Raw genomic sequence first — 25,033 nt, forward strand, 5'->3', positions numbered from 1 at the left:
CCTACAATTAATGAGTGGACTCATTTTTTGAACACATAATAGACGTGTTGGAAGTGCAATGGTTAGCACAACCACCTTACAGTAGCAGAAAAATGGGTTCAGATTTTCACAAATTATGATATGTTTTTCTTCTGGCTTTTCTGCGGGACTCTAGTTTTTCTCCCACATTGCAAAAAAATTGCTTTGCCTGATCATATTCTGCAACGTACAGTAGTTAAGAGTTTTTCATAAAAGGAAATGCCTAGTCACCCATGTCGTAACTCGTTTCAAGTCATTTGCAGTTCTACATACAACTGTTGTAGCTCATTAGGTGTGTTGGCTCATCCAACTCAATGTTAATGCTACACTGACTCAGAGATGCCTTGATATTTTGTGCCAGGTCACCAAAATGCTCATCATCATATTCTTGCAAAACAAGATAATGTTTAGGAATGAATGAAACATTTAATAATATGGTTGTAGCAAAAATGTCCACTTTTAAAACCCTTTAGAATGTGGCCTTATTCTTACAGCACTGAGTTTGTTCACCTAACTAAATTTGGAGACATTTTTGGATATATTGATAGGCCATTACAAGGAGGTTGGCATGTGCTGTGACCGGTGGTCAGGAAGCAGTTGAGACAACACAAAAATTTGGGGTATCACCCTGGTAACCCAGTTTACTTTTTAAGTCAGAAGAAAAAATGATAACAGAAACAGTCCCGACAATAACGAATGCAGGCTTCAAAGGAACTGAAATGGTCGTAACTGAAATTGCTTATATAACATTTAATCGCCCTCTGTCCTCCATGGTCCTCATCTTCCTGGGGTTCTGCTTTTTATGTTCCCAGAACCGGAAGGGGTGGGGCTTTCTTCTGACCTTACTGTTGGGCTTGGTTGTCCTCACTGGTCTATGAAAAAAGGAGAGGAGACAGTTAGTGACAGTCACCCCCCAATTTTGCAGTGGAACTGCTTGCCTTGGCTGAGCTGATCTGGTAGACCTCTGGGCATGCGTGACAGTGTATAGATTATTTCTCACGGCTTTAAGTTTTTTCATTTTGTACTGTTCCTTATAAAGTAGTAACATATATGTTTTGTTGTTTAAAAACTGAGACCTTCACCACTACTCAGACAAGTTTTAGATTAAAGTATACCTTCATTTGTCTTTACATTAACATTGCTTTGCCATATTTAAATTGAAATTACTGTTGGAAAATGCTTAATGGACGCAAGGTGACTCCTGGTGTTTAACTGGACACCTTTGGCATGTATCTTATCGATTCATTACAAATTCGCAAAAAAGAGATAATTGTAAAGCCTATATATCTTAAACTTACAACTTTTTCATAATTTTTAGATATTTATTACATTGTTATATATTGCTACATATGTTTGTTAATTTTTTGCCTCACAAGCCTTCACTTACATCTTACTACTCAAGCTCCTCAAGGTGCTGAGTCCAGAGATTATTCTATTTCAAAGAATTATCCAGGTCAGGGGACTTGAACATAAAGTAGTGAAGGTGTTATTTTCGGGGAAAAAAACAATTGCTTCATCTAGAATATATTGTTGTGGTTGGATTGTTACTGACTACTGTCTGAGTGCTGTGAGTTGTGTCCAGTTGACTTAATGCAAATTAACTTTTCTGCGCTGATGTTCACTTCATTGTATGCACATGCATAATTCCTTTGCTCAAATAAGCTTGCTGCACAAGAATACATATGTTGATACACGATGCGAGATGCAACATGAATAATTCACACCACGCTAAGTAATAAGCCAGCAAGCAGAACATATGTAGTATCTGATTGAAACGCAGGTACTAGACATGAATACTTTATTTATTGTAGACGTACACCTATCTGCATTTTCTGTTCATTGACAACACAAACTAGACCTGGAGTATGCAGATGTTAATATATTATTTGGTAGAATTTGAGCAGGTCTGACCTCATATTGTTGACAGCAGCGGTTTTGTATTATCCAAGCCAGAAGTTCTTATTTTAACATTCCCTTGGGATTAATAAAGTATCTATCTATCTATCTATCTATCTATCTATCTATCTATCTATCTATCTATCTATCTATCTATCTATCTATCTATCTATCTATCTATCTATCTAAAGAAACACATTTTCCTTTTTATTTGTGTTTATCTCACAAGCAACATTTTAGTTCTGCTCAATAGCACCATTTATAGACCACGACTGACGTATCTGGTGCCAGGCATATTTACTTACCTACCCAGTTAAACTATTGAGTGAAGGAACAGAAGGAGTATTCTTTAGAAGGCCTTGGTCCTTAATGTTTGCCATTTAAAATAGTTACATTAAATTTACTTTATATACTGTACTGTATGGTCATTTCTGCCTCCATTAAATTGCTCTATTTAATGTAGAGTACATGGAAAGAACACTTTAGAAAATGTCACGCACAAGCGTTTGTGGATCAATCTCTGGCCTCATCTGAGGTACACACTACGACACTGGGTTATAGGGGGTATTTGTGCTAAACGTTTCCCCTTTTGTTCCCTCAGCAGTACAGAAAAGACATCCAATGAGGGCAACTCACACCGCCCCTTCCGGTGTCCCACCAGCTGGAAGGAGGAGTTCTGTATTAAACGGATCGCACCACAGGAAGGAGCTCATTTTGCTCTGACCCAAATCATATGAATTATAGCCTGATGGCTTTCTTGTTTTTTTGATCATTTAAGATTTGCATTGGTGTGTATAGGAGCCCATTTTTTAAAATGTATTAAGCAAATTAAATGGGGATGCCTGTGTTGGCGCCCCAACATTTCTTTGTGGAACTTGAAATGTTTTCCTCAATCACAATACCAACAGTAGCTATAAATTGCTGTGAATCAGCGATTAACACAAAGAGGACTGTTATATGTTATGCATTGCATACATACACTGGAATTTCTATGGTTTCCATACTGATTATCTGTACGTTAAATGTAGGTTCATGCAACATTGCAAAATGCTGCAAAGAAATTCATGTGTTCTGTTTGCAGGATGTGTTGACAAGGTTAGAATGGTATTCTATTGGGACAATGATCCATATAACAAAAATTGATTTTCTGTCATTCCCAGTTCACCTGGGTAATTGTCCTGCAAGACTTAATGATCCAAAATGAGAACATATTAGGAATCTCACATGTATTGTTTTGTTGTTGAAATAAAATAAATGAAACATCACAACTTACTATTATTTGATAAGGTGAATAAACTAAAATTTTACTTGTAATACTGTACTATACAGACTATCTGTAGTTTTTAACAAATCTGCATTTAGTAATAAGTATAATCTAGACTTGAATTTTGACACAGCACACTGCACCTGCACTTGGTGAAGAGCGTTATACCACAAGTTTGTTATGTTGTTGTATCTAAACATAAAATGAGGTTATGATAAAAATCAAATTGAAGATTCATAACCAGAAAATCTGAAAAGTGAACTGAAAATTTCAAATTCATATATTACTGTTCTTAATCATAGAGAATAGTATAGACAGATTTTTAATGGGTAATCTGATAGCACTTCATAGTTTTAATAAAGTACTGTATTTGGTGACTTTGCAGCTTACTATTTCTAAGAATCAGTTTTATGGCAGGGCATTTCAAGGATGTTACAGGAAGTGGCCGCTGAAGCGTATCGTCACAGTCACCAGACAGTAGCTCACGTCTGGACAGTAATATTACTAACATGCAGCTGCAGACTTTCCACTAGAGGTGAATGATCAGGACACGATAAAAAAAAACTCAGGTTTTGAAATCATATCCTCATATCTGTTCTGCCAATCATTTTTTCCTCTTTAATATTAGTTTTAATACTTTAGATAGGATCTCAGCTGGGGAACTCCAATTTCCTTTTTTAAGAGTATTACAAGAGAAGTAGAGGTTATAACCGCTTATTGAAATTAATTTTCTAAACTTACTGTCTGAAGCTACACAGCAGAAGCCTACAGTATTTCAGGTTTTGTTAATCTAAAGGTCAAAATCAAAACACATTCCATCAGACCCATTTTTTCTGTTGCCAACAATATTAAAATGAAACACGGAAAAAAAACTTAAAGTTATACACCCTGGCGAAATAGGGGCTATAACTGAATTCAGAGTTAACCACTCACATTCCAAGGGATGAACAAAGTTAATTTACCTTCCCAGTGGCTTCATTTAAAGTTTCTGGCCTGCATAACTAGGGTTCACTAGAAAGAAGCAATTATCTTATTGTTGAAAAGCACAAATCAGGATAGAGATAAAAAAAGAATTTCAAAGGCATGACTTTTATCATGTGTGTAACAGTATGAAGTTATCATTAATAAGTGGAGAAACTATGACACCACCATACTTTGTAGGAAAGGTAGTTTAATTTATTTTACATTTATTTACAATACAATATATGCAGTTTGTCTAATTTGTAGCCTCAGCTCAGTTTCTCTGGCATTTGATTTAGTGTAGATTTTATGGTTCTGTCAATGATGGCAAGTAGTGATGATTAGAACAGTTCACACAAAATTAAATTCATGGTGAAACTCAATGTTTTGCTTCACAAAATAATTCAAATGAGTAGTGCTTCCCCACAAGCAAAATCCATTTTATTACCAGATAAATTTGTATCTAATCTGCAACCCTTTTCACCATTTGCAAAAGTATGGCAAAGTTTATTCTGGTGCATAACATGGTTGATACAGCTAGATAGCACTTACTTGAAAGCATATCCAAGGCGCGCCTCCACTGATAAAATCCTTAGGCCTGGCCTGGGCATTTAGCCACCCCTGATTCTCTGTCAGAATTCTGGCTTAAATTAATTTGTAAAGTTTGGAAATAGATAGAAGGAGCCCAGGAACACGGCATTGAATGCAGCAGATTCAGCTGTGGAATAACCTGTATGGAGCAATGATCTTTGCTTTCCACCCAAAAAGAAACTCATTTTAAAGAGTTTCCCATTTTGCATGCAAAATGGATCTGAAACTCAGTTTCCCTGAGCTTTGCAAAAGGAAACACTGATGTTTTGTTCATCACTAATAGCAAGTTGTCCACAATCAGTATTGATGAACCATCATGCTACTGGCACAATACTGGACCACCGGTTTGAGGATCCTACAGCTCAGGTTTACCTTTTCTTCAAAGATAATGACACAGTTTTTATGAAAGTTTCCACTTTTTGATTCATTTCTCCAAAGAGCTCTTGATGATCATCCACATTCATTTAAACAAAGCTGGGTGGAGCACGCATGTTCCTGTTTGTGAGTAAGGGCTTTGTCTTTGCTAACTGGTAAGGGATTCTGTTTTTGCTCAGTGTCATTCAATTGGAGAAATCATAAATGCTGACCTTAGCCATGGCAAGAGAGCCTCAAAATTGTTCAGTCCGGTTGTAGTGTTCTCCAGGACCTTGTGGGAAAGTGCTTGTTTTGCTCTCAGGGGAATTTTGGCAGAGAGGACTGATTATTGCATATAGAAATAAAAAGCCTTAATGATGTAAAAAGAGTTTCAAAATCATTTAAACTTCCTGTAAATATTGCCTTGCTTATGCAAAAATGTAAATTTTGTATATTATTTCTTTCTAAAATGCTTATCACGCAATTTGAAATTTGCGTTATGTCAATGTGTTTGTGCATATGTTGGTGTGTGTGTGTGTATGTGTGTGTGTGTGTGTGTGCCTGCCTTAGTTCTTGTCTTGAACTCAATGCTGTTGGCATAGGCTATGACAGAGACACAGGTATGATTTGATTAAGTAGGTCTGAGAATGTTCTACTGAATATAAAAATATTTACATATGGAATACTAAGTATTATGCCATTCAATAAACATAAACCAAAATGGCAGTAATTGAGACACTTGTAAATGTATAAACTTTATTTAATAAATAAAACTTCCTTTATTTAACAGAAACGTGTTAGATTTGATGTATGTAAATCAACATTTTAATTTAGCAAGCCTGGCCATCTTTGTACTGGCAACATTTTGTAGAGTTACTAATCCATTTCACACAGTAGTTTTGAGGAATTGTAGTCATTCATCCTCACACAGCACCTACAGTTGTTTCAGATTTTTTGGCAGTCTTGGACACACAACATCATTTAGTACTAGCCACAATATTTCCACTGGGCTGAGTTTAGACTTTCACTTTGCCTTTTTCTAGACACTTTGGGTTATTGTTTGGTTATACTGTGCACTTTTCACTCAACCTGTGGGCTGCATCTCCAAAAGCGTCATAACGCTAACAACATTGTAAACTCTGTCTTATGACTGATCGTTAATTTATGAGTGCTTACCTCAAGATCCATCGTAACTAAAGTAGCACGTTAAATTCTTTGTAATCTATGTGCTTCTTCACCCACTCGTTAATTGCTAAGTGCTTCTTTAACTGGATAACTCTTGCGCTGACCGTAGCCACGGGCAGTGGTAGCCACACAGAATACTTTCAATTCATGAAATCTAAGATTTATACTTCAGATAATATTATTTTCATGATAAAATGCTTTGAAGCATTTACATTATTACATTTTATAGCTACAGAGTTAATTTAATTTAAATAATTGATACTTTTAATAATTACAGATTTATAAGTTCTGTGGTGGGTTGGCGCCCTGCCCAGGATTGGTTCCTGCCTTGTGCCCTGTGTTGGCTGGGATTGGCTCCAGCAGACCCCCGTGACCCTATTCGGATTCAGCGGGTTAGAAAATGGGTGGATGGATGGATGGGTTAGAAAATGGATGGATGGATGGATTTATAAGTTGATGATATTTATATCTTTTTAAAATTTTTGAAGATTAGTGTTCTAAGGCTGCAGCTGGCTTCATTTTCACAGAAGTGTTTTCTTTCTTACAATTGGTTGTGCGAGGAAGCAGGATAATAAAAGGGAGGAGATAATGCGGCTGCAATAAAGAAAGCCTTCCCAGAAGACCATCCATTGAATTCTGTGTCTGTGTGTCCTACGGACCTGGATAGTTTGACATCTGTGGCAGAGCGACGGGCGCTGAGCAATCAGCAATCAATCCTGTCAATCATGGAGAATCCACAACATCCACTAAGCAGTATCATCTCCAGACAGAGGAGCAGCTTCAGCGACAGACTGCTGTCACTGTCCTGCTCCACTGATAGACTGAGGAGATCGTCCCTCCCCCACACGATGTGACTCTTCAATTCTATATGGGGGGGTAAACGTTAACATTATACAAAGTTATTGTCTGTTATGCCTGCATTTTTATCACTCTTTAATTTAATATTGTTTATCAGCAGTATGCTGCTGCTGGAGTGTGTGAATTTCTCCTTGGGATTAATAAACCATTTATCCTATCTATTGTGGAGGACTGCCGGCTTCTCATGCCGGTCCTCACCCCCAGGCCGCCAGGAGGAGCCCTTCCGACAGCAGGATAGTGCCCCGAGGTCCAGCAGGGCCTCATGGACTTTGTAGTATTTATACACAGCCCTGCTGGATACCTTGGGGGCCACCAGGAGTCACTGTGGGAGGGGTTATGGGCTCTTTTGTGCCTTATGACCCGGGGGTACGTCACGGTCATGTGACGGGAAGGAACGACGTGCTCCCGGGTTGAAGTAAAAGACTGATTGCACTGACCCGGAAGGAAAAAGGAACTGTGGACTGTTGGGACAGAAACACCTCTGGGTCAGGGGGTTTAAAAGGGCGGTGCCTCGCTCCAGACAATGAGCTGAGTTGGGAGACAGGGTGGCTAAGCGTCTGGGAGAGTGGAGGATTATTATTGGTTTATTGTATTATTATTGGAGTATTTGGGAGTGGAGAGTGCTTTGTGCACATTATTGTTATAATAAATATCACTATTGGACTTTTACCTGCTGTCTGACGTGGTGTCTGAGGGTGCAAAGGTGCGAGCAAGCACCTAATCTGTCACACTATCTATCTATCTATCTATCTATCTATCTATCTATCTATCTATCTATCTATCTATCTATCTATCTATCTATCTATCTACCACCACCTTGTGAAACTACGACTTACACATTATTTAAATTAAACCAGTCTGTCTTTGGGTCTAGTTACACCTGCTGTAAAGTTTCTCTGCATCAAACGTACAGGCGATTTTATAAACATTTACGACTTTTTAACTGTGTAACATAATGTAATGCTGTGGTAAAGCACTATTGTAATTGTTATTCTACAATGCATGTACATATGTGCTTTTAAAAGCTGCGGCATAACATTTACAATTGAGTAATTTAATTATAGCGTAACACTGTATTACACGGTTAAGTACAAGGTAATGACACCTAGTTTTTCTGTAATTATATATAAGTAATTACAGGGTAAGTACAGTGTACTAGGGACACCTAATCTAAAGTCAAACTCAAAATTCAACACATAGAGTTAATATGAGTTAACACCATAAGTTTCTTGCACAATGGAGTACAGTGGCTCAATATCTCTGAGTCAGCAAGGCAGAAGTAGATCAGCATAGACAAGAATAAAAAGCCATTTCACACCAACAATTAATGGTGTGATGTTTTAAGAAAGTTTGGCGTTACTAAATAAGCTTCATTTTAAATGTAGAGAGTGTGCCTGCTTCTTTCTATACATGTATGTCACATTGGATAGATGAACTGAAGAGCTTCATTTTCTCATAATATTAATAACAAAAAACACTAGGTTAAGTGGAACACTTAAAGAGGCTCTCTTCAGGAGGAGACATACTGTAGCTAATGTTTTTTTAAATGACTTGCTATTAGATGTCTGCTGAGAAAGAAATATAAACTTGCTCTAATTTGTTATCCACAGTCTGAAATTACTTAAGCAGCTCCAACAAGCTGAACTGGAAAATACTTTTAGTTGAATCAACAATGGTTTGAAAAATGCCTCTTTACAAAGGCGGCCATTTCTCTGCCGCATTTGGGTGCTTGGAAATCAATATCATTTAATTTAATGCTGCCAACAGCTTCATGGAACAGCACTCTCTGATAATGGTCATTGCCATCTGAGTAGGAAAGGTTAAGAGAGAATTAGAAACTGTGGAATGAGAGCTGGCAAAACCATTAGCCTTCTTACTCGCTGAGCTTCGAGTCATTTAATCTTCTATTGACTTCAAGGTGCCTCTGTATGACAGCCTTGCAAGGAAGCAGCAGTGCTTTGCTCATATTATGCAGAAAGAGGGTAAGAACATGACACATTTTATAAACATTAGACCATTAAGTCCATCAGGCTCATTTGGTTAACTAATAGCTGTTGCCAATATGTTTCATTCGGATCATTTCTAAATGATGTCAGGCATTCAAATACAAGGCTTAGTGATTCTTTTTGGCTCCCATATTGAATGCACTTGAATGCATGTCCCTAGTGTGGCCGTGGGCGTTAGGGAACGAGGGGAATCCTACTCTGCCATTTTATGGTTTCTCATCTTTTACCAAATCTATTTTTTCTCAAATGAGGCTAAAGACATGCTGTATTCGCATGCTATGGGATATATGGGCTTCTCAGGGGAAACTTTACATGAACACACTGGTAATTAGTAGCTCCCAGTGGGAGAATTCAGGGTGGTGTTACCCAGCTTTGCCCTGCTGTGATTTAATACACCTCATTTCACTATATAAAATAGTAATCACGATCGCTATCACTATCAAGTTGTATTTAGAGCAATGAACTACCCACTTGAAGAATTTCTTACGCTTAGAAAAAAAACATTAGTTTTAAATATACTTAGTGTGGACTGAATAGCAAACACAAACAGAGTAAACTGGGAGCATGGACATCACTAACAGTAACTCCCAGGATTCTTAGAGAGCTCAACAACAATAGTTGACTGTGCAGTTGATAATTTATTAAATAAATCTACTGTACATATATTTATGGACAGTTACATTCCAAAATGCTTCAGTGCAGTGCTTCATACAGCAGCAAGTTCCTCAAGGTGGATTAAGTAACTTTGACGCTCAATTTCAAATTCACATTACTGTGCAGTTTACTTTTTTATTTAATAATGAAGTGGTCTACAAACTTTTAACCTTTATGCGTGTCATTTCTGTCATACTTTTGTAGTTAATGAATCCAGATGAAAGCTTTTTAATGGAAAAAATGTTATTGCAAAGTTCACCAATAGTCCAGGAATGTAATTTTCTTAAACTAACATTTTATATTATTGTTATTTGGTGTCCCTGGCATGCTGGAAGCAGTACAGCATCAGGCCAAATGTGTTCTAGATCCCAAGCCCAAGGAACAGCCCAGCTGCCACAGCTAGTCCCATCCTTTGATCATTTCTTAAAGAGAAAAAATACTGTTTGCATAAAAAGCCATCTATCTATCTATCTATCTATCTATCTATCTAATGTTGTGGTAAATACTCAGTAAATAAAGATCATCATTACAAATTATTTCAAATTAGACATCCTTTATTACATTTGGCCATTTGAGCCTTGCTATGTGAACAGCAAAGTTCTTTATAGCATTACTGGTTAAGTGTAATTTATGCTTCTGCATCTGCGTTTAACTACTCTTTGCATTAACCTGAACCCTACACAAACCTCTATGCCTCTGATTGGCCAGTTTGCTAATTACATATTTCTTGTAATATGTTTCCATTCATCTGCTGGTTTGAAAGATGGCGAATGTATGAAGACATGAAAAAATGTAACAGACAAATTCGTTCAATTGATAGAGGAAAATGTGTAGTGAAAGTAGTGGTGATCCTGAAGGGCAAAACTGCCTGCATTTTAATGGATCATTCGCTTTTCTAGCATGCTACAAACACCGCCAACTGGCATTCAGGCATGTGCTTGCTTTCAATGGTGTAGCCTTTGCACATTTTTATGCCATAGGCTCAACGCAGAAGTATAAATCAGCCTTCAGTCTTAAGAGAGCAACTCATTTTATTATTCAGGTTCACTTACATATAATATCTATAAAGCATTTCAGTTATACCAATGAGCACACAGATAGATGGTACACTCTAGTAACATCTCTCTGCCATTATGGTCCAAAGGTCCCAAAATAAACAAATCATTAAAAGTCTGGGGTAGAAATATCTGGTTCAAAGAAATAAGACTCTCATATATAAACTGTTATTAAAGAACAAAACATAAAGTTAAATGTTATATATGACCTAATTTTCTAATTGAAGTGTGCTTGTACAAATGATGTCAGGATATCCTCATTAACCATGGCAGGCAGTTCCAAACACAATCTCCCTCACACTATTTGTATATACAGTACTAGGAAACATGTGGTCTTTCTGCGCATGTGTTCTAAATAGTTTCTTTCGGTCTGATGCCAAGCTGAGTTCATGGATCTGTTGTTTTTCATGGCATAACAGTCCATAGTTCATGAATATCTGATTGATCTGTACAATGTGCTTCACTTTCAGCAGTTGTTGATGTTCTTTTCCTGTCAGTCATGATACCTTCATGCACAGCTGTTCCTTATCTGTTAGGCATGGTACATGGGGTGGCGTAGTGGCTCTAAGGCTAGGGATTCGCACTGGCAAGCGAAAGGTTGCTGGTTCGAATCCCATAAATGCCAAAAGTGACTCTACTTCATTGGGCCCTTGAGCAAGGCACTTAACCTACAATTGCTCCATCCTGGGTATGATGTTAATCTGCCTGCAGCCCTGCATGATGTCCCTCCAAACTGCAGGGTTGTTGGCAGAATTGGCACCTCAGCACTACACTAGCTCAGATGGAATGTAACCAGTGCTGAGGTGTCGCATGGCCGCCCTTGGGTCCTAATCTGGGATCCTGAGTTGATTTGTCATGTGGTGGGTGAGGCAATGCGCAGTATCAGCATGTGCTCCTAACCTCCTCCTCATGGTACATGGCTGCACGGGCCAGGAGGAGGAACCAATGCCCAGTTTTCTGTTCAAATAGATCACATGTCCAATTCATTGGGTCATGCTATCATAAAATTTCGATTAAAACCACGATCAAGGCTCAAGGCCAAGTGGTGTGCAAGTTTTTCATGACAGACAGATATACATTATGTATGTATATTTATGTATCTATCTATTATATATAAAAATCTTGGATCAAGATGTGATCATCTTGGAGAGACACTTTGAAGTCCTGCAAGACTATTTGCTCATTATACCCTACTTACAAACAATTTCTCGGAGACACTTTAACATCCCACGAGACAAGGAAGTTTGAGACAAAAGGACAGCTGCTGTACAGGCTTTTAAATGATCGTCACACAGCACGACATGCAGATCAGGCACCACAGCAGCAGCTAGCAGCAAGCCAGCAGCTGATTCGTCCGCATCACCTTAGCGTGCGTTCAGCCCCCTTCACAATGCGAGTGGCAGAAATGCGAAGTGGCTAGTGTGAAGCCATAATGACCACTAAAGGGCATCTCAAACTGCTTATTTTTATTAAAAAGATTGCTTTATCACAAACGTCTTCTTCAAATCTACACAAGCTTAAACACAATTCTTTTCTTTCTGTCTTTTTTGCTCTCTTCCTGCCCAGGCAAGTTTTTTCATCATCCACACCCGATTCCACCTCCCTGGATGAGGGGTAATGACTCCTTTTATACCAGACCCAGAATACTTCCAATGCTACAATATTAGCACAACGCCCTAAGTGGCATGCTCTTTTTGTCCTTCCATTACAAAGAGAAATTCTAATCACCCTAGTCTTCACATATAAGAAGACAATTTCCGACATTTGAGATACAATTGCTTAAATTTCATTTGTTTTTGCAGTTGGAGCACAGGCAGGTGAAGAGACGTGCTTATGGTCACACAATGTCAGTAGCAGGATTTGAATATGCAACCTAAGTGCTTGAAGTAAGTGGTCCAAAGCCTTAAACACTACAACACATTGCCTGCCAGTAATATTAAATATTAAATATTAAATAGAGAATATAATTAGTTAAATAGTACTTGTGATACATCTGAAGTATATGGCACTTTAACTGAGGCCCATTGACTTATGGAATTTTGAAGCCGCATAACCCAGCTATATACAGTATATACAAATACCATACCTTTGTTAATTAAAAAAAAAAATAAATAGGTGATTTTTTTTGATTGACAGGTGCTCATTCAACATGATTATAATTCAATCCCAGATTGGTTACGCAGCTCTGACAATAACTTTACTTTATAAGGAACTTTTGGAAATGTACAAAGTTGTTAATGTAGATCAATAATTACAAAACAAATTTTTGAAAAAATAAATATTATGAGGGCAGCACGGTGATGCAGTGGTAGCGCTGCTGCCTCGCAGTTAGGAGACTCGGGTTCACTTCCTGGGTCCTCCCTGCGTGGAGTTTGCATGTTCTCCCCGTGTCTGCGTGGGTTTCCTCCGGGTGCTCCGGTTTCCTCCCACAGTCCAAAGACATGCAGGTTAGGTGCATTGGCGATTCTAAATTGGTGTGTGGGTGTGTTTGTGTGTGTCCTGCGGTGGGTTGGCACCCTGCCCGGGATTGGTTCCTGCCTTGTGCCCTGTGTTGGCAGGGATTGGCTCCAGCAGACCCTGTGTTTGGATTCAGCGAGTTAGAAAATGGATGGATGGATGGATGGATAAATATTATGATATTACAGAACGGATTCCTAATCTGCAACTTAGTCTTATATTACATGGGTAAAATGCCACCTGTGATACATTGTAGCAAGTGGTAGGAAGTTATGGAAGGATGTTTCAATAAGAATGTACAATTCTAAAAAGAAAAAAAAACAGCATGCTTTATTCGGCTTTACTGGGCGAGCACTTGACAGAGTAAGTTATCATTTTCATCTCCCTTTGTCTCTGTTTTGCTATTGCAGGATGTGAGCGTATGATATACCAGACTTAATGTTGATATTGCTTATTATGTGCATACATTTTGAGTCCATCGGTATGTACAGTCTGTAACACTTGATTAATAAAATATTGATTAATATGCTATCAGCATCAACCATTGTGTTTAAAATCTTGAAGCATAATGTTTTGTTGGCATGAGTAGCTCTGGTTTGTTTTCTGAGCTATAGGTCAAAACCATTGATATTAGCTTGCTTGTTGGAGCATAAGAGGATTGACCTCTTGCTACAACCAGTCTCTTCAGTTTGGTGTCTGATTGATTACTGTGTCAGTATTGTTTATTTTTTTATTTTTATGACATCAATACTTTAATAAACTAGTTCTCAGAGCCAAGACCAGGATTAATTAAACTTTTTATATAAGAAATTCAGTAGCTGTTTTCCATCTGTCCTGTGACTATCTTCTCAAACATTGTGCTCAAGTAGTGATTATGTAAATAAAGTTTAGAGCAGCAGCCACCACCCAGCCAATCACTGCACTGTGACGATTAATCATGTGATAGTTAAGATTGTTGTTGACTATTAATGTGAATATCAGTTAATTTGAACCTCAGCCAGTTAAAGCATAAAAAGTTCTAAGATGGTCATGTCTAGCATCAGTTACCTAAGATCTGAACTTGGGCGGTGTTAGTTACAGATTACTAATCAAGACTTGACATTTGAGAAGCTGGCTGAGCCATCTGTGACAAGTGTTTTTGATTCCTGTTGTGCAGCCCCAGCTTTTAACTTTAACCATTCACTGTTATTTCTGTTGATGGAGTGTTTACATGAATCCAGGTACGACTGTAGAATTTTTGTGCTAAATTAAACTTAATATTTTTATTATATCACATACAAATACATGGGATTGAAGAGTATTTCTTAGCATCACTTACCTGGAATAAGGTTCCACCGTGGTCACTATTTGCATGTTTGCACATTCTCCTTGAGATTTTGTTTAGATGTACAGGCTACACTAACACAGCATAAGAGTGAGAGTGGAAATCTGAATGAGTGTGGTTTGCAATGCACTGGTACCCTATTCAGATCTTGTTAGGCTCCAGCACCCCATAACCCTTGTGGCACAAGTGATAGAGGTAGAACAAGTGCAAAATTAGCTGGGGATCCAGATGGGTAAACCCCATTTAATACTTACAAAAAAATAAAATAAATCAAAAGGCTCGCAGTGCCACTCAAACACAAACAATCACAGGCAATCGCTTCAAGTTTCACCCTGTAGCATTATCGAAAATACAAAATTGGTCAGGTTTCAGGGAGTTCCAGTCTTTTGGGTGCTCAGGTCCAAAATGTCATGCCACCTTCCAGCGGTGTTTGTTCTTATATCTTCTGGACCTGATGGGGTGGATCATCTGTGGCTCAGTTGCACTCATTGACCGTCTTCTCTGCACTGTGAGAGAAAAAGGAAGCAAGACTTTTAGTGACAGCACCATCTTTCATCCTAGGGTGGTACTGCATACCTCAGGTGAGTCCAGAAGGTGATTCCCTGTGGTGCGTATGTGATACCTTGCAGCATAAAATGTGGGAGTGAAGGAGGGTGGGACACATTTGTGTGAGCCACTAGTCAGAAGCATTAGCTACCCTGCAGCAAGGAATAATCTGGAAAAAATGAATAATGTGATCTTATGGTAACTGTATATATGTACTTGTGATTAACAATTAAATGATGCTGAAATGACGAAGTGAAAAATGAAATAATCATTTACCCTCATTGAATGTCTATTTGCTTTCAGGGAAGTGTCCCAGTCCATTGAAGAACAGAGATTTTGTGACCCTGCGATCATGGCTTCCTCTTGGCAATGACTACATAATCATTAACTACTCCGTTAAACACCCTGTAAGTGGCATTGCACTGCATACCTGTTTTATATTTACCTCTGTTTGCCATTAAGTTGCATATGTCAACTAACATGCTTGCTTGCTTTCAATTAAATGAATCTCTTGCCTTCTTCATTGATTATTTTAAACAGAAGTATCCTCCTAAGAAAGACTACGTGAGGGCAGTGTCACTGCAGACCGGCTACCTGATCCAAAACAACAGTGCTAGTAGCAGTACTCTGTACTATCTTACCCAGGTGGACCCCAAGGGTGAGCCAGTGTGTTCTTATTTTACTGCGGAGTGTAGTTCCATCTGAGATTTCTTCTTCCTGTATGCCTATGGCTGATGGGATAGGCTCATAATCTTGATATGCCTGTGCTATCAAGGAGGGCTTGGAAAGTGGATGCTTGGTTATTAATAAAGTGTCTCTTTCTCATTTGTTTTGCTGCTACAGTCTATGCCATCTTTATTAACATTTTTGTTCTGTTTCAAAATCTGTTACACCAAAAAAACCTTGTTTCCCCTGTAACAGTCACAACTGCACTGCATGCCGTAATAATGTGAATAGCAAATGGGCTGCAAAGTTCAGAGTGAGAACAGGTTACATTAATTTGTAAAATATTTTTATCTATACAAACACATATTTCTTGGAATTATTGTCAAAGATTTGCATAATTTTTCTTAATATATGTTCTGTTATTTCCAGGTTCCCTACCTAAATGGGTTGTCAATAAAGTATCACAGTTTGTAGCACCTAAGGTAACTACTTATTTTAATATTAGTGCAATTCTTACTATATTCTTCTTTGACTATTAGTGTTTACAGCCACATCTGACATTGTACTGTTGGTGTATAAGTTACTGCATCATATGGAGTATATTTATTGTTTAATTCTGTCATATTCAAAACCTGCTTCTGGTCGGCTTAGAAGGTGAAATAATACATGAATATTTACTCAGCAATGCCTAACAATTTCTATGTTTGTGCTGCCATCTTGTGTTCAATTTTAAAATTACAAAAAAGTCAATTTTTTCTTGAATTAGTTCCCAAACTCGATCCAAAGGACCCCCTGTGGCTGCAGGCTTTTGTTCCACCCAGTTTTACAGTGATAATAATTGATAACAACTGATCTCATTTCATTAGCTGGACTTTTTCACTCTTCTCTTATTCTGCATTCAGAAAAACACAACAGTATGTTTTTTACATTTGTAGAAATATTTCAGATAGTGATAGATAGATAGATAGATAGATAGATAGATAGATAGATAGATAGATAGATAGATAGATACTTTATTAATCCCAAGGAGAAATTCACATAATCCAGCAGCAGTATACTGATATAAAGAAACAATATTACATTAAATAGTAATAAAAATGAAAAAAATGAAAAAAATTAAAATAAAATTAATGTTAGCATTTACTCCCCCGGGTGGAATTGAAGCGTCGCATAGTGTGGGGGAGGAACGATCTCTTTAGTCTGTCAGTGGAGCAGGACAGTGACAAAAGTCTGCCACTGAAGCTACTCCTCTGCCTGGAGATGACACTGTTAAGTGGATGCAGTGGATTCTTCATGATTGACAGGAGTTTGCTTAATGCCCGTCGCTCTGCCACAGATGTTAAACTGTCCAACTTTAATCCTACAATAGAGCCTGCCTTCTTAACAAGTTTGTCCAGGCATGAGGCGTCTTTCATCTTTATGCTGCCACCCCAGCATACCACCGCATAGAAGAGGGCACTCGCCACAACCGTCTGGTAGAACATCTGCAGCATCTTACTGCAGATGTTGAAGGATGCCACCCTTCTCAGATTTCTAGATTTTTCTAAAGCTATAAATGCTTAACTCTTTTTTGTTGTTCTCCTATTATTTTCCCCTTTTCCTGTATAATTTGCTCCCTTCATTTAACCCTAATAGTGATAATTAACAACCAGCACAGCAGACACCTGGGATAATGAAAGCAACGACGACTTCAGTGCTAGATTAGTAAATAATCAATTAAATAATCAGAACACCTTGAAAAGTAGAATGAAAATTAAGTTGAAAATACTGTTAATGACTAAAAAAAGTACATATTACCTATATAACTGCTTATTACATTTTAATAAAAATCTACCAAACTTAGTTTGTAATTTCTACATTGACTCCAAAACACAGAAATTGGAAAATAATGACTCACTTAATTAGGCTAAGAGTCCAATGAAAAATAGAAGTTGGTTGGAACAAAAACCTGCAGCCACAGGGGGTCCACAGGATCGAGTTTGGGAACCACTGAGTTAGTATATAAAAATTCCCTGTGCTGGACGGACTCCTTCTGTAGGGAGTTGTTTCTGCCTTGCACCCTGTGCTTGCTGGGATAGACTCTAGTTTCCCGCAACCCTGTTTAGGATTAGGTAGGAGTGTAGAATGGTATGATATAGTAGGGAATCTACTCTATACAGTATATATAAAATCCTAAGCCTAAAAGTGTCACTTTTTTTAATGTCATCTTTTTGTCACGCTTTAAATTGGGCTTACGTTAAAACCTGCATATATATGTTTGGTATCATTCTTTTCAGAATTTATTGAACTTTAATGTGATGTTGTTAGATTTTCAGATTCTTATTCTGGTTTTAAATTATAAAATAAAAAAATATCAAGAACTCACATCCCACAAGACGAGACTTTGTGCCATGGATGGATGATTCTGAAGTCATAGTTTCATATCAGCGATGAGTCTATCAGCCTTACAAACATTTATAATCTTGATTCTTTTCTTCCTTACTCTTTATTCATTTGCAGCCACTGTGTGAAATGGCTGCTCTGTTCCAAAGTATTCTTTAGCATTAGTCTGAAAAAGATGGCACTGATGAATGAATTCTTATTTTTAATTTCAATGGGTAACAAAGTCTGGAGGCACCATAGTAGTTAGTGCTAGTGCCTTACAGCACATGAATACTGTTTCATTTCATGTCTGGCAGGGCTACCTTCTGTGTGGAGTTTAGATGTTCACCTTGTGTTTATCTGGGTTTTTTCTTCAGTCTAACTCTAAAGATATTCAGCAAATCTAAAATGTTCTGGTGAGGGGGTGTGCTTGAACATACTCTGCTGTGCATTGGAAAATATTTTGAAATATGCTATGGCACTGCATCACACTGTCCTGGAGAAAACAAATTTGGGAAATGTTTAATTTCAATTCAGTGTATTTCTGTATAGCACACTTCACTGAGTGCAGGCTTGTAGTGCTGTAGTAGGTGCACAGGTACAAACTTTACATATTGCTAGTTGCATAATTGTTTGAAAAGCAGTAAAACAAACTACTTAACACAAATAGAACCTAAAAATACTGTATATGGCCCTTAACAGTATCATTGAGCTATGGCCAGTTGACAACAGCCATATAAACAGTTAGGATCTTGTTTCTAATATCTAATACTACAATTATATTTTTGCATTTATGGGACAGAGAGTGTAGAAAGAAAAAACATGTAAATCTCTGTAATCAGACAAATAATGTTTGAAGTGTGTATTTAGTCCTGACCAGTAAGTCTGTACACTGCCTCTTCTGTCTTCAGTCCAAGTTGTGAACTATTGGATTACACAGAGCGTCAACCCCAAACATTTCTGCTTAGTCTCCAGGTTTATTTCTGGATTGGAATCGCTTGTGCATGGAGTCTAAATGTTCTCCTTTTTGCTTACATGTTTACAGCCCATAGACATTTTAACAGATCCAATGATGTCTATAAATTGGCCTTCTTGCGAGCGTGTAACTATATAGATGGGTGTTCTTTTGCTTTAATTTATTCAACTCATTCCTCTTCAATCTTTTTGCATACTTTTTGGATTCAAAATGAGGATAATTTAAAGGAAGAATATTAGTTAAATGTCTAATGTGCAATTACATAATCGGCATTCTCTGAAAATGCATGCTTGGCATGGACTGACTGTACAAATTCTATACAAAGACCAGTTTTTGCACTGTAAATACTCTTTCACCTTTTTCCAGCAAAGCCATCCTTTTTATAAAAAGTAGAGGCTTATTGAAAGGTGTTACTTTGCTCAGATCTCAGAAAGTATTAAAGGCAACCATGCAGAAAGGTGTCTATGTAAATACAGTATAATATTGTCCATCCACATGTGGTGTACTGAAGACACACGCGAAGATTATTTTCTAATTGGTTTCTGTTGTTCTGTAACATAGTGAACGCTAAAATAGTGATCCCAATGTTAGATTCTTCAAATCATAGAATCTGTATGTTTTAAAAGAATTTGCTCATAAATATATAAATGGTAGACTGAAAGTCCATTTGTTTATGCCTTAGCAGCTAGCTGTCCTTGCATTGCAAAGCAGACAGTACATAATTTGGAGGTTAAGTTGGACAAACTAGAGATAACAGTATAAAGAAACATGAGCCTTCTTATTTTAAGACTTATTATAGTAGTACTAATAATCAGCAGAGTCAGAAAAAGTATTATGCCAAATAGTCCTTCAATTGTGTTTAGTCGTTTCTGATATTTGCTCCTTTATTTCTCTGTGTATGTGTAGGCAATGAAGAAGATCTACAAGGCCTGTCTGAAGTACCCAGAGTGGAAGAGGAAACACAATCCCAACCTGAAACCCTGGGTATACCCAGAGCAGAACGCATTGCCTAGCATTAACCTGGCTGACCTCTCGCTGCAGAACGCCGATTCACTGGAAAACATCGATGAGAGTGGCCTCAGTGAAGAGAAGCTCCACATTAGCGATGAGGATGACAACTTCTCTAAGGAATCCTAAAACAAGCCCCCTCATTCTGTTCTAAACTCTCAAGGCCTAGTAATGTGGTGATGTGTATTGTCATAGAGCTTTAATATCAATCTTCCTTAAGTTTTCAATTTAAGGTATCTCCACAAGACTGTTGGCCCGGCCAAAAAAAAAATACAACTTCTCAAAGTGTAAAAAAAATTATCTTTATACATCAGTCTCTACAGGAGGTTGGCTTAGAGGGCTAACAGTTGAGTCCTTGCTGTAGACAAACACATGCGTGGACCTCTTGGTGAAGGGGTTGGGAATACAATGAAAGAAATTTAGGCACATGTATTCTACAATATTAATAAAAAGCTCTTTGCTCCACATAAATAAATCCCAGCACCTAACAGCTGGGAAAAACATTTCTTGGCATTTACCATGATGCTGCACTTTTTGATACCACTTCCATCAGTCTGGTGAACTCTTGTTTTTTAACAATATTGTATAAGTAAGTTTAATTAAGGACCGACTCGCACCAAGTAATCTACGCACAGGCTTTAGTAAATAAATTCAGGCATTCTTCACCAGTTTGTACTTTCAGGGATTTATTCCAAGACTTCAGTTCAAAACTATCTCAAGTTCTTGGAATGTTAAGCAATAAAAATGTAAGGTCATCAGTACTACCAAGTCACCTCTGACTTCTGGTAGTCCTGGATTCATAAAAGTCTACAAGTATACGCCTACTCCCCCTAGACAACAGCATGAGTTTGATGTCATTCCCTTAGCAGTCACCAGAGACAGATCCCTCTTAGGCAGGAGCATTGTTCTGTTAGCATGGCTGGCTGGTAAATTCCTTTTGTTTTCAATGAGAAGGGCCGAGGCATGCACTATTGCAGGTTCATATCCCCAAGAGTGTTGCTAGTTCACACTGGGTTCTATCGGAAACTTGTTTTGCCTAATTGCTAAAGGATAAGTCCTCCCATCCTGTAGGCTTGTATGCTCCTTACTCATACAGGAGGTACTTGTTACCTTCCCAATAGACCATATTTGGACCCGTTATAATACTCTAGCTTACCCACCCTGCCTAATTCAAAAAATTGAAAATCTACTCACAAATCTTCTAAACTGTTTAGATCCGTACATTGTACAGTATTTGAATTTTTCACAAATGGAGATCCTTCTTTCCATCAATGTACATTTTATACCTTTTATGTATTGTTTGCTATGTTTGCTCATATCATTCAGGCCTGTGGGCTGTTTTTATAATAATGATGGTGCTGGATAGTGGCAACATGTTGCATGTTGGTTAGCACATGCAGGTAAGAATTTTGCTGTACTCTGTTCATGTGACAATAATGGCCCTATAAACTTATATAAACCTACATTCAAAGTACTTTTCAAAAGAAAGAGAAGAAGCAGTCCCCCTCACTTAATGTTAATTTGTCTTTGCTTCTACACTCCATTTTTCCCTAAGTTGCAATAGTTTAATTTAATATTTGCAGTACTGTATTGGTAATTGGTCACTAAAATGACTCACTTGATTGTTTAGCATGTACATTCCAGAGTTTTGTTTTTTGTTTTCAGAGAATCACTTGCAGATTTCAAAAAGTTACCAAAAGCAATCACAGTAATTTATGTAAGCACAACTACATTATATAAATTTTCCAGTTTGCAGAGGAGGAAAAGAATGGCAATCATTTATCGTATAAAAAGTACTAAAATAAGACAGATTATTTATAAGTTTTAAAAATATGCAGTCATTTTGAAAAGGCTCAAAGAATAAAATTATTCCAGTGATAAATCTTTATTGGCATAAATGCATTAGAAGATGACTGCAAAGAAGAAGGCTGAGCATCCTTTCATAAAGGTTGCGGGTGTGATCCAGTGAGTAACGACAAGTTCAGGTAATAAATGTTGGGGTGACTACCTTGTCGTCCGTGATAAATCAAAGATAATCTTAAAGCAAAACAGGTGCTCTGTGGTTCGAAATTGAGTAAAAAATGAGTAAAATAAAGAGTCATCAGGCTTTGTTATACAGTGAGGTTCCTTACTGAAGTCACAATATAAAAGCTCTGTTCACATACTGGCGCTTCCTTCTGGCGTTTTATAAATGGAGAACCAGAAGAGCCAATGTCACTTGCCTTCACTAGGTGTTTTATTGGTTACGGTGGAGGGAATGAAAGAGGACATGATTCGCACCAGTGCCCCCTCTTGTCCTGGAGTGGTATTAGCTACCTCAGACCAAGTGAATTAAGACATGAAGTTACTTTTCCAACACTCAAATTACATCTCCAAGTCTGACTGAACCTGATAAAACACTCTACCATAATGCGCAGCAGACATTGGCATCCTGTAAAACTGCACTTCATTTTTTGGCCTTTATTCTTCTGCTGGTTTACCAGTGACTTTCTGGTCAATACATGGTTGAGGGGCTCTTTAGCTAAAAGGTTTTTTTTAACAGTGGCAGAGCAGAGGGTGACTGAATTCATACAGTTTCACACTTATTGTGTGATTTGTTCACTTGTCATAGCTCTTTCTTACTTCTTTATAAAACCAGGACATTCTTTTGTACCTGCAAATGAATGTTTCACAGATCAGTAACTACATGGTTGTTAATGTTAAATTATAAAAAATGTGAAAAAAAAGAACCTGAAATATGTGGGGTCTGCTATACTTGTGTATCATGGTGTTGACGTAGAGTACAGTTTTTGGCCCTGCTTAGTGTCAAATATGTGGCTACAGCTCATGCCTTGGTAAGGCAGAATTAATCATCCTTTAACTTTATTGTCTTATTCACATTTGACTAATTTAAGTCTATTTAACTTTAATTAGTTTAGATTTATCACACTGTTTAGCACTTGGTATCTTGAAGGGGCTGCAATGAACTTGAATGAAGTTAATCAGCCTCTAAAAATGGATTGCTGATCGATTCAAATATTAATCACCCAGATAGTTTTGATTTCAAAGTATGGATTTTCTCAGCTATTTCTATTACAATGTATAAAGTCTGCCCAAAAGAAATATACAGTATATGTTTACTCTAAGAGTAACAGTTTAGAGCAAGCAAAAGACAGTTTATAAAAATAACAGAGCGACCCACATCTGAAAGCTTTTATTTTTGGTTAGATAACACCTCACAATTAAGATGGTCCTCTTTGAAAAGTCTTATTTTGTGGTGCAGGTGTCCATCTGGTTACTAAACAGTAAGAGCTGTCCTGCACAAACAGTGCTGTTCCCACACAAAATCATTGTCACCTTATTCATAATAACACCTGTGTAAATGATAAAATAATATGATAAAAGAAAAGTAACATTGGCCTGTACAATTAGTCAAACATATGAATACTTTTTGAAGAAAGTGAAATATTTTTATAGATTTAGCTACTGTATATGCATGATACTGTAGGTTTATCGTTTTTCATGAATATAGAACATAATGTAAATAAAGTAATTTAGCTGCTCAAAACTTTGTTTTGTTTGAAATTCTTAAAAGGCAGATTTATTTAAGCAACTGCCACCTGTTTTTGCTTATTGCGTGTATTTCTACAACTGTGTCATTTCTGAAACACAGTATGCGATTAAAAAAAAACAACTAAATAGCAAAGTTCTAATTCTTTCAAGTTAATTACTTATTACACTCCAGCAAACCAAGTTCCAATTTTCGCTCAGCACCAACACTAATTTGCCATGTTAGTGCTGGCTGTGTAATGGCTATAATCAGGAGGTTTAAACAGAGTTTACGCTAACAAGCATTAGCATCAAAAGTCGTTCACTGAGGGTTATTATGCAAAATGATGTTTCTAGAAGTAAGAAAGCTGGTTTTTCAGAACTCACATACATCACTTTTTCAAAATTGAAACCCATTGCTCATTTATTCCTAATAAGAGGGTTCCTTATGAAGAAAATGCATGGAAGAAGCCTGTGTTAAAAGTTATGTTTCTAAAATATTAGTCAGTGATTAGTTTATTGATGATCATTTTAAATTACACAAACTGTACTTATCATGTTATGCATTGTTATGAACTTGCAGTTCAAAGCATCACAAAGTTCCACAATTCCCTGAAATTTCTACCAGGGAGATAAAACCGTCAAAACCCAGACTCTTTCCAAATAAAAATATTTATTTTTCAAATTTGCTTTGTAACAAAAAGGTCTGTGAAGCACAAAAGCAAAAAGGAGTTGCCCACAAGGCGATGCGGGGAAAACAAAGTCCCAATACAATATCCAAAAAGAGTGGTTAAAAAACAGAGCAAGAAGGTTGAAATGTACTGTAGAAAACTACAATATTAAGCAAAGCACAGAAAATGCACCCTTCCATTAGCACATTCAAATGAATTGTCAAGAACTGTGGGAAACCCTTGTCTTTATAGGGCTGTATAAGGCAGTCCCTGGCCGTGATTGGAAGGAGGCCTCACCTCTTGGGGGACAACCCACAAAACATAAGGCACAAGACAAAGGCTTAGATGCACAGAAAACATTAAAAACAAAGAATAATGATAATGCGAGGGACGTTCAAAACGTTTCCACACTTTTTTCAAACTCTTATTTATTAAGAATTTCAAAAACAAAAGACATCACTTTTCTACATAGTCACCTTCGTTTGAGATGCACTTTTCCCAGCGTCATACCAACTTTTTAATGCCCAATTACTACTCCTCCCACATTCGTCATTTCCAACAAAAATATAAAAATGCGGAAACTTTTTGAATGTCCCTCGTAATAAACACAAGCAATATTAACAGAAACTCAAAATGAAAAATGGACAAAGACAAC

The 25,033-nt window shown here is 37.4% G+C and overlaps 1 protein-coding gene across 2 annotated transcripts in view; it reads left to right on the forward strand.

Moving 5' to 3' along the window:
• The window catches only part of stard15 (StAR-related lipid transfer (START) domain containing 15), a 135,481-nt gene extending 110,679 nt beyond the window's left edge, over positions 1 to 24,802 (forward strand). For both annotated transcript variants that reach the window (XM_039774958.1, XM_039774957.1), the window contains exons 3-6: positions 15,472 to 15,575; positions 15,709 to 15,826; positions 16,264 to 16,316; positions 20,078 to 24,802. In XM_039774958.1, the coding sequence (XP_039630892.1) occupies positions 15,472 to 15,575; positions 15,709 to 15,826; positions 16,264 to 16,316; positions 20,078 to 20,308 (506 nt within the window). In that variant the 3' untranslated portion in view covers positions 20,309 to 24,802. The remainder of the gene's footprint in view (positions 1 to 15,471; positions 15,576 to 15,708; positions 15,827 to 16,263; positions 16,317 to 20,077) is intronic.
• Positions 24,803 to 25,033: the final 231 nt, after the last annotated feature.

Source organism: Polypterus senegalus, chromosome 13 (assembly GCF_016835505.1).
Source record: "Polypterus senegalus isolate Bchr_013 chromosome 13, ASM1683550v1, whole genome shotgun sequence".
NCBI classification, from domain to species: domain Eukaryota; kingdom Metazoa; phylum Chordata; class Cladistia; order Polypteriformes; family Polypteridae; genus Polypterus; species Polypterus senegalus.